The sequence below is a fragment of the Lycorma delicatula genome, chromosome 3, assembly GCF_047948215.1.
Source record: "Lycorma delicatula isolate Av1 chromosome 3, ASM4794821v1, whole genome shotgun sequence".
NCBI classification, from domain to species: domain Eukaryota; kingdom Metazoa; phylum Arthropoda; class Insecta; order Hemiptera; family Fulgoridae; genus Lycorma; species Lycorma delicatula.
The window spans coordinates 92,032,193-92,047,697 of record NC_134457.1 but is presented as its reverse complement, the minus strand read 5'-3'; the positions used below and the strand labels follow the sequence as shown (position 1 = coordinate 92,047,697).

The following is a 15,505-nucleotide window of genomic DNA, read 5'->3' as shown; positions in this document are numbered from 1 at the left end:
AACCAACCTGTAGCAGCTCCACCATCATTTCTCTTCTTCGCTGGACGTCGACAGACATACCTACTTCTAAGGAAATAAATACTCACACTGCTGCTTGCGAATCTACAAAAATAACTGCTCTATTTTCAGAGGCAAACTGTAGTTGTTTTAAGGCCAGTATGATTGCTCAGATTTCACTGTCAATAGTTTGATGGCATCGTTCCCACCAGTTCCGATATCTGGAATTTTTTAGAGAAAACTTTGGCACCACTGTTGCCATATGTGTCTCTAGCAGATCCGTCGGTGTAAACGTGAAGACAGTCTACAGCAGGGTACCTCTTATTAATCATTTGTAGGGCAATAGCTTTTAATTCTGTTGGCAGCATCTAACTCTTGTTCATGGATTGGACCAGGTCCAACTTCCTCCCTATGGCTCTAGGTAAAGTGATATTGCCTAATAGTCGTACTGGAAAAATTTCCCTCTCTTCTATATCTAATTCATATGCCCTGTTTGATTCTTTTGCCTTTGAGGTAGCTTATAATGTTCCCAATATTCTATGCCGAGGCACCTTAGTCGTTGATTGAACTTTATGGCTGCAATGACTTCTAATTTACAGTGGATCTACACCAGTTTGCAGTTCCATTGCACCTATTGGAGAGGACTAAGGGCCCCCGGTTAAGAATCACAAAGCTTGATTTTGGATTTTATTTAATTTTTCCAAGTTGGTGCTAGATGATGTTGAGATAAGCTCACTTCCATTCTTCATAACAGGTTTCTCAATAGTTGTTTAGGCTTGAGTTAGAACACTTTCAGTGGCTCCCCATTTGATTCCAGCTAATTGCTTTAGCAAGCCAAGCTGCTTGCTTTCTTTGTGCGCTAGCTGGTCAACATGTTAGCTTCCTATCAAGTCGTACCCCTAAGTATGTAGCTGTTTTTGTTTCCTTCAAGGTTCTCATATCGTATACTAATGACAGCTGTTCAGATTTCTTGCTTTGCTGTTTTTGAAAGTCGTCCTTTATCCCTTGAGTCAGTCTGGCTCCCTGCCCAACAGCATCTCTACATCTCCTGAATCCTGATTGCTGGTCAGACAGAAGCTGGTTATTTTCTATTTTTGCTTGCAGTCTAGTAAGCAGCATTTTTTCATACATACTAGAAGACATGCTCATAAGTGAAATGCGCCGAAAATTTGCTGGCGAATTTGGTTCTTTATCTTTTTTGGGGATAGGAATCGCCTCAGCTTTGTGCCATTCACAGGATAGTGCTTTCTTCAAGTGTTATTGAGAAATTTCAGGATGGTCATGTGAGCTTTATCCCCAAGGTGTATTAAAAATTCAGTTCTAATTCCATCCGGACCTAGAGTTTTTCTGAATTTTGTTTCTTGAAATCGTAATTTAACTCACAAATATCAGAATCTTTATACATGAGGCTCCTCCTTTCCTCATCATCATTTGGTCACCCAAGCATAACATTTGTTTTTGGTGATCCATTCTCTTTGTGTAGAGTAAAATTACTTATTTTGGCATAATGCTTGCAAAAGTAGTTTGCTACGCCAACATCAGTGGTGAACAGCTTGCCTCCCTTAGAGGAAGGTTTTTTCTTTTTTGAACAAGGATCATTACTGAGCTTAGAAATGAACTTGTGTGCCTTTACTCCGTCTTTCTTGAAATCGATATCACTCAAAAACTTTCTGTATGTTTACGTTTACAGTGAATTATTTGCCTTTTGATGACTGCAGTTTTGTGTTTTAGTATAAGCCTATCTTCCTTGGATCCCTTTCTTTCTGCTTGCCCTTTTGCTAAGTCCCGCTTCTTTTTTTTTTTTTTTGATTGCCAGTCAGACAGAAGCTGCTTATTTTCTATTTTCGCCTGAAGTCTAGAAAGTAGCATTTTTTCATACATATTAGAAGACATGCTCGTAAGTGAAATGCGCCGGAAATTTCACTGTCAAAAAAAAAATTTGTGCTGAAGCTCTTCTGTCCAAAAGGAGCAGTAGTGTTTCATCTTAGGTGAATCGGTAGAGTTTAGAAAAGCTTGAGGAAGAGGAGGTAAAGAAGATTTCTGAGGAGGACTTCACAAAAGGTCTGAGTAAAAAAGATTAGGTAGAAAACATAGAACCCACCGGGTTGGTCTAGTGGTCTTCCCAAATCAGCTGATTTGGAAGTCGAGAGTTACAGCGTTCAAGTCCTAGTAAAGCCAGATATTTTTACACAGATTTGAATACTAGATCGTGGATACCGGTGTTCTTTGGTGGTTGGGTTTCAATTAACCACACATCTCAGGAATGGTCGAACTGAGAATGTACAAGACTAACACTTCATTTACACTCATACATATCATCCTCTGAAGTATTATCTAAAACTGTAGTTACCGGAGGCTAAACAGGAAAAAGAAAGGAAGGTAGAAAACATAGAAGAAGAATGGGAGACTGTTAAAAAGGAAATTTTTAAATCAGCTGAAGTGAACTTAAGCAGAACAAAGAGAATAGTTAGAAATATCAAAAGAGGATATATTGCATCTGATGGATGAACATAGAAAGTATAAGAATACTAGTGATGAAGAAGGTAAAAGGAACTATTGACAATTAGGAAATACTATAAACAGGAAGTGCAAACTAGTGAAAGAAGTGTGGATTAAAGAAAAGTGTTCAGAAGTGGAAAGAGAAATGAACGTTGGTAAAATAGGCGGAGCATACAGGAAAGCTAAGGAAAATTTTGGGGTACATAAATTAAAATCTAATAATGTGTTAAATAAAAATGGTACACCAATTTATAATATGAAAGAAAGAGTCGATAGGTGGATGGAATATGTTGCACAGTTATATGGAGGAAATGAATTAGAAACTGATGTTATGGATGATGAAAAGGGAGAAACAGTAGTGAGATCTGAATTCAATACAGCATTAAAATATTTAAATGGTTTAAATGGCAGAAAAGCTCCTGGGATGGACGGGATACCTGCAGTATTACTGTGCAGTGCAGGAGAGGAAGCGATAGATAGATTATACAAACTTGTGTGTAATATTTATGAAAAAGGAAAAGTTCCATCAGACTTCAAAAAGTGTTATTGTTATGATACCAAAGAAAGCAGGAGCAGATAAATGTGAAGAATACAGAACAATTAGCTTAACTACTCATGCATCAAAAATCTTAACTAGAATTGTGCACAGAAAAATTGATAGGAGAGTAGAAGTGTTAGGAGAAGACCAATTTGGTCTCAGGAAAAGTCTAGGGATAAGGGTAGCAATTTTATTGCTCAGATTAATAGTAGAAGGAAAGAAAAACAAACTAACATCCTTTGCATTTATAGACTTAGAAAAGGCATTTGATAACGTAATTGGAATAGAATGTTCAGCATTTAAAAAAAATTAGGGTTCAAGTATAGAGATAGAAGAACAATTGCTAATATTTACAAGAACCAAACTGCAACTGTAATAATTGAAGAATCTAAGAAAGAAACCGTAATAAAAAAGTGAGTTCAACAAGGGTGTTTCCATCCCATTACTTTTTAATCTTTACATAGAACAGTTAATGATGTTAAATAACAATTTAGATCCGGAGTAACAGTGTAAGATGAAAAGATAAAGATGCTACGATTTGCTGATGATATAGTAATTCTAGCTGAGAGTAAAAAAGATTTAGAAGAAACAGTGAATGGGCATGAATGAAGTCCTATGCAAGAACAATCACATGAAATGAACATGAACAAAACGAAAGTAATGAAATGCACTAGAAATAATGTAGAGATGGACCACTGAATATAAAAATAGGAAGAGAAAAGATTATGGAGGTAGAAGAATTTTGTTATTTGGGAAGTAGAATTACTAAAGATGGACAAAGCAGGAGCGATATAAAATACTGAATAGCACAGGCAATATGACCTTTCAGTCAGAAATATGATTTGCTTACATCAAAAATTAATTTAAATGTCAGGAAAAGATTTTGAAAGTATATGTTTGGAGTGTAGCTTTATATTGAAGTGAAACTTGGAAAATCAGAGTACTTGAGAAAAAAGATTAGCTTTTGAAATGTGGTGCTGTAGGAGAATGTTAAAGATAAAATGTTTCAAATGGGTGGTGGCAAATTGATGAAGAAAGAAGCATTTGAAAAAATATAGTTAAAAGAAGAGACAGACTTATAGGCCACATTTAAAGCATCCTCCTGGAATAGGTGCTTTGATATTGGAGGGACAGGTAGATGGGAAAAATTGTGCAGGCAGACAACATTTGTAATATGTAATACAAATTGTTAGGGATGTAGGATATAGGGGGTATACTGAAATGAAATGACTGGCACTAGACAGGGAATCTTGGAGAGCTGCATCCAACCAGTCAAATGACTGAAGACAAAAAAAAAATATTTAATTTGGTTTTTAATTTTTTCAAATTCCACATTTTTTCTGACTTTAAAGACATGACAATTTGATTTTGATTTTATTTATTTGTAGGAGGCATGTGCAGTTGGTATGAAAGCTGTAATGAGACCTTACGACAGTATTATATCAGCGTACAGAGTTCATGGACTGACTTATCTAATGAATGTAGAACCTGTTTGTGTTTTGGCCGAACTCACAGGTCGTAAATCAGGTTGTGCTAGGGGCAAGGGAGGATCTATGCATATGTACTCCAAACACTTCTATGGTGGTAATGGAATTGTTGGAGCTCAGGTAGGTTTATAATTAATTGTTCTTCATATTTAATGGGTTTTTATGAAAAATGGTTGGAGATTGAAAATAAAAATAATGCACTCATAACAATATTATACCCAAAATAATATTTATTATTTTCTTTTAAAAAAACTAACAGCAGTGAAATTTTTCTTAAGTTGATTTGTGTTAATAAAGTGTAATTTTTAGCGAACTGAAATGAATGACTTTAGTAATTCTTAATGGTCGTAATGAATTATTAATGGCAAAACAATAATACCATCCAGTAAACAGAATAGTATACAACCAGTTACTGTATATGAGCAGATATTAAGCACTGTTTTAAAACAAGTATTTAGCCAAATAATCAAATAAAGATAAAATTATTTACTATTTATCTAATTTTGATTTTAAATATTTATTGTGTAAAGTTCTGTCTCATAAGAAAGATGGAGAAAAATAATGTTTGAAATTTAATCCTAATCTTTAAAGTAAAAATTTTAACATTTACGTTGAGCTTGGACATCTAACAGTTTTTTCAATATGACAAAGTACCATTTTAAATGGCACTGACATTTCCAGTAACATCTAGAATTCTGTATCAGTGGTGGTACTCAAAACTTTTTTGATTCTCGGCATCGTTGCTAAATCCAGATTTTTCCAAGGTACCTACATCAAATTCTAACAAGTACATTTGTGAAAAAGCCAATAATTGTTTTGCAAGGATTAGATAAAAAACCATTTTAGGTCAGAAGGAAATGTAATTAACAAATTCAAATAATTATAATAATTAGTGGGTTGGATGAACGTATTTATTACCACTAATTTTTCAAAATAAAACTGGATGCAGCCGCCCTCATTTCCTGTTCCAATTTATTTTCACATGATAATAGATTTATCATACCAACTGCTGAAAACCCAGCTTCACAAAAATAAGTTGCAAATGAATTGAAATTCTCTGAGCATTACCAGTTAGGATGTTCATCATTTAGTGACATTCAGAGTCATTTAATTTTATGTTGCTAAATTTTTGTTTTCAAAGTATTGTCATAAGACAACTTGATCAGATTTTATTCTTCTACACTAATAAATTCAGATGGAGCAATGATATTAAATAAATCTTGAATCCATACAAATTTATCCATCAAAGAATATCAATTTGAAAATATTTCCTCAAAGCAGGTGATAAGCTGTCATAAGTGTTCTTCAGAAATGGATTTCATTCCTCAAGAGAAACTCCGTTGGAGATTAAAAATTGTTGCAGTAGGGGAAATATTCCTTGCCTCCATCATTAATTTTTTTTTCATAGCAGTATTTTTTTTTTATATAAAAACTTTTTATTTTCTCAAACGGCTTTTAAAGGTGCATTGTTTTTCTACAGGAATAGACTCTGTTTTTTACAATTGTCATAAATATGCTAGTTTACCAAAAAATTCTCATTCACAAGAAAAATATAAAATCCTCCTCTTTAAGAGAAATATAAATTTCTTGTCACAGTTCAAACATATGAGATAATACAGTACCATGAGAAAGCTATCTTTAAGTGTTGTAATACAACAAAGTCATGTGTTTGGATCCCATATCTGCAAATAATCTTTTTTGAAAAATCTTGCCTTCAATATAAAGTTACAAAATTCACTACTTATTCTAAGACCTGGTTCAATGTAGAACTCTATTTTGACACAAGTGCTTTCCTGTGAGTAAAGCAATGTGTTTAATTAAGGTGCTTCAGGAACTTTGGTTTGAATTAAGCCCCATATAGAATAAACACCATCCGTACAGACATCAACACAGTTAGTCCACTCCAAATTGTTTTTGGAAATAAAAGTATTAAGGATCTTGAACAAATCTTAAGCCTTTATACTGGCAGTGATACTTTTACAGAAGAGAAGTCTTCTATAGTGTTATTTCCATCTATAAACGATACATAGAAAATCAGGTAAGCATCATCATTATTATTATTAGTGGCTTTATCCAGCTGCAAGCCTTATTTCTTTCCTTTTAATGTTTCAATTAATTAATCATTTAAGTTCTCCACTCTGAACTGTATTCTGTGACTGTTGGTGTTATTGACAAGGCACTGTTTACTTCCTTGTACGAAATAAAAATAAGAATTGTGATCCCGAAAAATTTCAATTTTCAGATTTCAACATTAATATTCATTTTGATCATTCCTGAATCCATTTTGACTAGTTTTAGCATAATATCTGTATGTACATATGTATCTCGCATTAGCTCAAAAAACGATTAGCCGTAGAATGTTGAAATTTTAGATTTAGGACTGTTGTAACATCTAGTTGTGCACCTCTCCTTTTGATAGCAATTGACTGGACAAAAAGTGTCCAACTAAGCCAAAAATCCAAAAAGAATTTGGACTTTTTCTTAACTGCAGTAATAAGCCCTCATTGAGAGCTTTCCAATGATAAGTGGTACTTATTTTCATTCGTTCCAGAGTTATAGCCAAATGAAATTTTAATTGATATATTTGCAACTTACAAGGAGAAGGCACATCGATTCAAATCCCACTTCATATACACATATTTTTTTTTAATTTAAGTATATTGATTTATTAATAATTATTAAACTCTTGTTGTAAAACGATATTAACAGTAAATAATAATTCAATAATAACTATTAAAAAAATGAAAAACTCATAAGTTACTGGTGAAATAAAATTTTCTGTACTTTTCATTTAGTTCAAATTTTTTACAGAGGTTAATAATTATTAATAAATCAATATATTTAAATTTAAAAAAAATATATGTATATGAAGTTGGATGCGAACCGATGTGTCCATGGTTATGGATCTGGCATGTTCTCACTTACAACACATAACTACTTGAGCGACGTGAAACAAAATTAATATATAATCTAATATAAAATGCTGATATGGACACCACAAAAAAATGTGATGCAATGTGGTGTATACCAGAATTCAATTGTGTAACTGTCCACTTTATTAATAAAGTTGAACATGTAATAATAAAATAATATTATTTTGTAAATTAACTTTGTACTTCTCATTTAAAAACCATCTGTTTCCCGAAGTCATCCTGTACAATAACTTTGTTAAATGACAAATAAGTGCATAAGTTTTTTATAAATATACTTGTAGAAAATTTAATTTAAACAATTGATGTAAAGTCTATGAAAAACAAAAAAATCAACTTTTATTAAATCCAAAACTTAACAGAAAAATGTTATGAATTTGTAAAAATTAAAAATAAATTAATTAATTGGCCCTTTAATTTTATAATGTGGAATTTTTAAACAATGAATTTCTTACAGTACTTGAAAATTTCTCATTGGCAAAATTAATTGAAATGTACTATTAACTTGATGGAACACAAACACATTTCACAAATGAAGCAAGGCAATTAATTCTTAGATGAATAATTTACTGATGAATGGATTGGATATAGAGGGCCGGTAAATTGGCCACCTAAATTACTGGACCTTATTCCTTTAATTACTCTATTTATGGGGATAGATGAAATGCGAGGTATAAAAGCAAAAAGTAGAATCGTTAGGTGTGCAACAGATAATTTCCTTACAATGTTTGTTGAAAACATGAGTTAAAAAGTGCATAGATTCAGCGGTAGAATTTTCAAACATTTACTGGAAATTATTTGTTATTTGTAGCTATTTTTTTTTTTTAGTACAATAAATTTAGACGTTTGAAAAATTAAACTACTTTAATTTAATTTTTAAGATAATAATAAATAATAATGTATTTTTAAAAAATACTCACTGTGGTTTATACTGTATTAATTGAATGAAAAGCTCCTTCAAATAATATCAGCTTTCTGTGTTATTAATTAGCCTTTTAAAATGTGGCTGTGTGTGTATTTATGTTATTTTGTTACAGGTTCCTTTAGGTGTTGGAGTTGCATTTGCTTATAAATATAATAATTCTGATGGAGTATGTTTCGCTTTATATGGTGATGGAGCAGCTAATCAAGGTCAGGTATTTGAAGTCTATAATATGGCAAAGTTATGGGATGTTCCTGTAATATTTGTTTGTGAAAATAATGGTTATGGAATGGGTACCAGTTCTGAAAGAGCATCTGCCAGTACAAATTACTACTCACGTGGAGATTATATACCTGGTATTTGGGTAAGTTATGTTAAGATGACTATTTAAATCTGATCAGAATTTGCTGTTAAGATTTTCAATTTAAATATTATGATGACCTGAGATATGTTGTCTATATATATGTTTAATGAGGAAATGAGATGGAAATATGAGAAAAAAGCCAGACATACTAAAATATAACTTTTTCATAAATATAGTAGTTTTTTTTTGTGTTCAAAAATTACTGTCCTTTGGATACATAAAAATTTTTGTTTAAAATTAACATAAAATTGTTATCTGCAATATAAAATATAAATACAAGTGTTTTCTATAATTAAAGATACGAGAGGCAACAGTGGAAAAATTATTTAATAAAATAAATTGAAACTGTATGACATTCAGGTTAGCATCCCTATTATAGAAAGTATCTTAAAACAAAAGTGTATTAACCATGCAAATTTTTATAACTGGATTGAACAGCTTAAACCAGGCAGAACAAATGTTACTGATTTTCATCTTAGGGCAAGACTGGTGTAAATTCTAACTGATGCTTTGCAAAATTGCTTAATGAACTTATTCACAAGTGTAGATGCATACAAATTTGGGAAATTGCTGAAATTGGTAGTACAAGTATTGTCAGTATTTAGTTCATGTCTATTCAATTATTCATGATAACGTGAATTAGTGCAAAACATTTTCAAGGTGGGTTCCAAGACAGTTGACTGAAAATCATGCCCACCCCATACTGCTCAAAAAGGTCTAGCTTCCAGAGTATTTGAAATTCATAATTTAGTTTGGAGATTTTGCCACATTCACATTATGGTTCTATTATTGAATCATAAATTGTGTTAAATATGATATGATGGAATGGCAAACTAGTATATTTTTCAACATGCTTTGACTGTTGATCAGTATTAAGGGATACTTCCTGCTAAATTATTAAAATTTGATTTTTTAAATAAGTCATCATTAGAGAATTTTGTATGAAAGTTAAGGATCTACAGAATCATGTCTTTTACAGCACCTAGACCAATTGTACACTTCTAAAATTATAAGTAGCTGAAATGCTATAATTCTATTTGTAATATTTCTACTTTATAAGGTAGAAGTGATTCTAAATCTAAGATTATTGTTTAAATATTTACTGCACCACTCTGTATATGAAATCTGTGCTAACAATATGTAGTAGTAGTTATATTTTTTATTGTAATTTTTATGTGGTAGGTCGATGGCATGGATGTACTTGCAGTTCGAGAAGCATCTCGATTTGCAATTGATTATATTAATGCAGGGAAAGGTCCATTGGTATTAGAGACAGCAACATATAGATACAGTGGTCATTCGATGTCTGATCCTGGTACTTCATACAGAACAAGAGATGAAATCCAAGAAGTTAGACAGAGTAGAGATCCCATTACATCATTCCGAGAAAAAATTATCAATGCTGGTTTAGTATCAGCAGAAGAATTAAAGGTATATAATACAGAATAATGGTATTTTGTTTTCTGTACTATTGTATAAGGAGATCTAGATAAAAATAAATGAAATATTGGTTTTCTTACCAAAATTATGTTTACTTCCAGACCACTCCCGTAACAATTTAATATGTGATGAAACAGTTGTTTAGCAAACATTTTTGTACTAAAGTGGGCATATTTAACCTAGTGTGAGAATTATAACATGTTCAGGAAGAAGCTGAATTAGCATCTGGGCAAGTTCCTCAGCTAATCTTGTGGCTGCAGATTTGTGCCCACCATCATATTTCTTTCCAAAACTTAGTTGAACTGCATACTGCTAATTTAAATTTTATATTAATGTAGTGTGCTTTTTTATTTGCCATGTTACCATCAGTTGACCCTAAACATTTTTTTAAATCAAATCTTTGTATTCTTTTCTGCTCCTATAAGTAAAACGTTTTTTTCTTTTTTTATCCACTTAATAATTATTATTTTTAAATCACTGGAAATTTAGTTAAACATTTCTTAAACCTATAACATTGTGTAAAATATTTGTAATATAACAGTTATTACATATAACACGTATTTAAAAAGTAAATCTAAAAAAAGATAAGAAAATTTTCTAATTGTAGAGGCTGAATACAACTTTATAGATGTGTAAAATTGTTGAAAATCATCTGATAAAATTGAATTTTCAATTGTAATCAGTTCATGATAAGTTACTGAATGATTTTATCAAAGAGAGAGGTAAAAAGCTTCTCTTCTTTTTTTTTCTACTACAAGATTTTGATTTTCTTTATAAAATTATTAGTTAATGTGACATCTCCTTCTTAATCTTAATGTAAGTGTATTTTGGTTAAGTAAAATGGTATGCAGGTTGCGTATTACCTGTGTGTTTTACTGTTTACTGTATTATTATTTTTAATTTTTATTATTAAATTTTCTTTTTAGAAAATGGATGGTGAAATTAAAGGAAAGATAGATGAAGCTGTGAAGTTAGCAAAAGCTGATGTAGAAGTTGGTATGGATGAATTAACTGCTGATATCTATGCAAATGAATTAGAAAGTAATGTTAGAGGCACTACTCCTTGGGTTACTTATAAACATAAACGAATAGGAAAGGCTGTAAATTTATAAATTAATTATAACTGAAAAAATATCGGTATAATTTGTTTTTGTAACAATTCAGGTTATAATTTCAGGTATGAAATTGAATTAAGTAAAATTTATCAAGATTTAATTTATTGTTTTCATCATTATATTTAATTTAGTAGTATGTAAATTGAATAGAATGAAGTACTAAGTGTTAGGTATAAATACTTTTATTTAATTTTTTTTGCAATTCAGCTCAGTTATATGAAACATAAAGGTGACAAAATTATGAAGTTTTTGTAATGAATTTTGTTTACAGGGTAAAATTTAACATTTTAGATTCTTTTTTGTATTTATTCTTTTGTACACAAATTGTTTGTTATTGTGTAGTGTGTTTGAAATTTGTATAAGACAGTAAAATAATTAATCATGATTAGGTATTCTAATTGATTTAATTGTTATATTGCAAATATTTTTATGTAGTATGAACTTAAAATTTGCAGTTGTAATTTATTCAGAATATTATACTATTAAGAAGGTCTTTTTGTCTATTGTACACACTGTTTTTACATTTTATAAATGGCATAAAAAATGCCATTTATAAAATGAATTTATGGCCATTTATCTTAGTTTAATTACTATTAGAAAGTTATTATGTATTTATGATATTTCTACCAGTTCTCTCTGTCTTGTGAATTCTTCTTCATTGTTGGTAACTTCAATGATAATTTTCATTGAAGTTACCAACAATGAAGAAGATATTTATTCAAATATCACTCAACATACCATCTTTTTCTCCTTCTTTCTTTTTCCTCCTTTCTTGCCTTCAATCCAATTCATATCAGTTTTTTTTCTAGTTATCTTTATTGTTTTTGTTTATGGTAAATCTTTCCTCTCATGTTTACACCTCTTAATTCCTTACTTTAATACCTCATTTTATGTTCTATATTTTCCTTCTTTCAGTGCTTTATAAAAGCCATCTTCCTTCTTATTGGTTTGCTTCTCTGCTTACATTATTTTTCCAAAAACCATTAGTCTCTCTCTTTTTTATATATACAACATGATTTTACTTTTTAACATTAAATTATTGTAATAGTGTTGTATTTTTTGGTTACCAGTTAATGAATGTTACCATTAATTGTGTGTTTGGAATGTTGCAGCAATAACATTTCTTTAGCATAATTATTGTTAATTATGTGATGAAGAAGAATGTTTATAAGATTTTGACTAATATATCTATAGTTGTAATGATGTTTAAGTTTTAGAGAATGCTGTCTTTTAACATTCCATTAATTTGTTTATATCTATGAAATAATTGATCTTTGTAACTAGGGCTGCATTTATATGAAAAAATCTTTAAATCTTTTTAACATCTGATAACTTTAAGTGATCATTAACATTTTTGCTGCATTATATTTTGATATTTTTTTGTGTTATAGTTAAAATAACTATTATTAAATTATATATTAATTTTATGATTGAGAGAGTTTATACTTGTATCTGGCATGGTTAATCTGTGGTGTCTAAAATTATGTGTTCAAAAGTCTTTTTTTTGTTGTAATTGTGCTTGCTACATATTGTTATCATGTCACAAAAGTTTTTTATTTTAAATAAACTTCAGTAAGTGTAAAAAGATTTTATTGTATGAAAATGCCTTTTTGTTAAACAATATTTCCTTTATATAAAAGTCAGAAAAGATTACTACTAAAAAACTATAAGTTTTGTGACAACTCTTCTTTTTAAACTAAAAAAATAGTTATAATTGTATTATAAATAGATACCTTCCTTATTCATACTGTACCTAATTTTAAAATATTATATCAAGTTATATTAATTATAATTTGTAACAGCAAATAAAAAGTTGTAAAAATGGTTTCAGTTGCAGTACATATTACATTGTTACGAGACTTAGCAAGTGTGAAGGATCCAATATCAAGGGTCATTAATTCTTTGTTTCTTATAAAGGCTTATTATATGAAGAATTTCAATAAATATTATTTTGATTTTTCATTTTTAATTGTATCCATGAGCATATAATTTTTCTTGTTTTCCTTTGTCCTGTTCTCTCACTCCTATCTCCATTTGTGTATGAATTGTACACACACTTACGCTCATAGTGTGTTACTTATTTGCCCAGTTCATAAAAATAAAAAAATAGTTTTTGAATTACTGTCATCTAAATACTGTTTTTTTTTTAAACAGTTTTGTATTGCCATTTCTGTAATTGTGTAGAATATGGTAATTTTGAAGTAAGCATTTTTTGTGGAGTTTTCCATATTAAATTTAAAATTACCAGTTGCTAAAAGTAATAAAACTTTTATTGTCATTAAGGAGAATCACATCTCTAATTGATTGACGACACCTTTTATGTATGTAGGCAGCTTTCACAACTTCCACAATGTGACAGTAATTATGAAAACTGAAGAGTAATGACAGTTGGGAGTACTTTTCCAGTTGATGCATTTTTGTTTATACAGATCAAGGCTTTCTATTCCTACACCACTCGCCAATTTCAGCACGTGAATATTCAAATTTTATCTCTAGTGTTGATTTATTTAAGAGCCTTTGGCAAATTCCCTGTTAAACCTCTTTCTGATTTTGAATCAAAACTTCTGGAACCCCACCTCTGTCAAATATATAATCCTAGGTGCTTTGTGGTAATAGAAAGGGCACTTCATACTGATTTCAGCTTCCAAAACAGTTTCATCAAGCAAGCAGTCGATTGTATTCAATAAGGTTAGAGAGCAAACAATCAATCCAGGTCATCCATAATTAATAAGATGTTTCTTATCTTTAAAATACCTTGCCTTTTCCAATTGTAGCTTATGTTTGTAGCTTTTGTTTATCACAGTCAGTCATGTTAGCACATTATAAAAAAGTGACTACATATTTAACAAGCTTATCACCAACATCTTATAAAAAAGTGACTACATATTTAACAAGCTTATCACCAACATCTTTAAATTTTAATGTTTTGTTAAAATTGAAAAAAGTAAATATTGTTATTAGTTTATAGTCCTTTTTTAAATCCAGCTACACACTTTTGTTAACCAAGATAGCTTCTTATACTACAAGAAGAGATATTATGTAATATATGAAAATAAATGTATTGGAAAGAACAATTAATTTATTTCACACCCAGTGAAGACCAAACGTTCTTCTATAAGTACATAAATGAGTTTAAAATGGAGAAAGAATTTTTTTAAATATTTTTTCCTGCTCCGTTTGCCAGTTTGTAATTAATTTCTGACCAGAGATGCTTAAAAAGTAGTAAAAACATTATATCTTAGAAGATTTCTCTCTGTGATTTCAATAATCATTTTTGGCAATCGTTATGTGATTTCAACATCATTTTTTCATTTATAATTTCAGATTGATGTGAATGTTGTTTTAGGATGCAAAAAATGGTGGTAATCACTTGAATTAAGTTGAGGGCTATACGAAGTTAATTTCCAGCAAAATAGTTGTCAATTTCAAACTTGAAGTTTTATTATTTCCTATATACGGGTTGAAGCATCATTGTTGTACTGAACCATATCATTTTCCTAGACAGCATTGTTTATTGTTTTAAATAGTTTTTACAATGGCTGCTTATTATGATAAGCAAAACAGTTAATGTAGTTTTTACAATGACTACTGTTGTTTACTTTTACATTATTATAACTGATATTCAAGCTCAACCTAAATGTTTCTGCATGTGCCTCAATTAACTTTTTCAACTACTAGCATGTAATTTTTTGAAATAAAGAGATTCTATGTGTTTAGAATGTTAGTATATTTTAAAGCTGCTGTAAATTGGCTTTATATCCAGGTCCCTCAAACTGGTAATGCATATTCATACAGTTTCTAATCAAACTTAACTAAGTTTAAACGAGACAATAGTATATGAAGACCTGCTACATAAACAAAAATAATTAATATAATTCTAAACATTTATTTAATCATCATAAACATCATTTAATCTAAAGATTAAAAAATTAAATTCGTTTGTGTATTCCATAATATAAAGTTAAAAATTGATAGTACTGAGAAAAATCAAAAGAAAACATAATCACTAAATACTATTGTACACTATATTTTTTGTAAAACCTACAAATATTATTTTGTGTTTTCCTGTAAATAAATACCATATATGAAAACTTAAGAAGAGAACTGTGATTTAGAAAGAACATTGCAAAAAAAATATTTTTGAATTTTGTTAGTGGCAGGTGTTCGAATCAGGATAACCACCAATGTTGTGCATATGAACCAGTTTGCTAAA

The 15,505-nt window shown here is 30.0% G+C and overlaps 1 protein-coding gene across 1 annotated transcript in view; it reads left to right on the top strand.

The window, feature by feature from the left end:
- The window catches only part of LOC142321794 (pyruvate dehydrogenase E1 component subunit alpha, mitochondrial-like), a 29,504-nt gene extending 16,238 nt beyond the window's left edge, over positions 1 to 13,266 (top strand). The window contains exons 4-7 of the mRNA XM_075360188.1: positions 4,423 to 4,641; positions 8,489 to 8,737; positions 9,920 to 10,168; positions 11,104 to 13,266. Coding sequence (XP_075216303.1) covers positions 4,423 to 4,641; positions 8,489 to 8,737; positions 9,920 to 10,168; positions 11,104 to 11,289 — 903 coding nt within the window. The 3' untranslated portion in view covers positions 11,290 to 13,266. The remainder of the gene's footprint in view (positions 1 to 4,422; positions 4,642 to 8,488; positions 8,738 to 9,919; positions 10,169 to 11,103) is intronic.
- Positions 13,267 to 15,505: the final 2,239 nt, after the last annotated feature.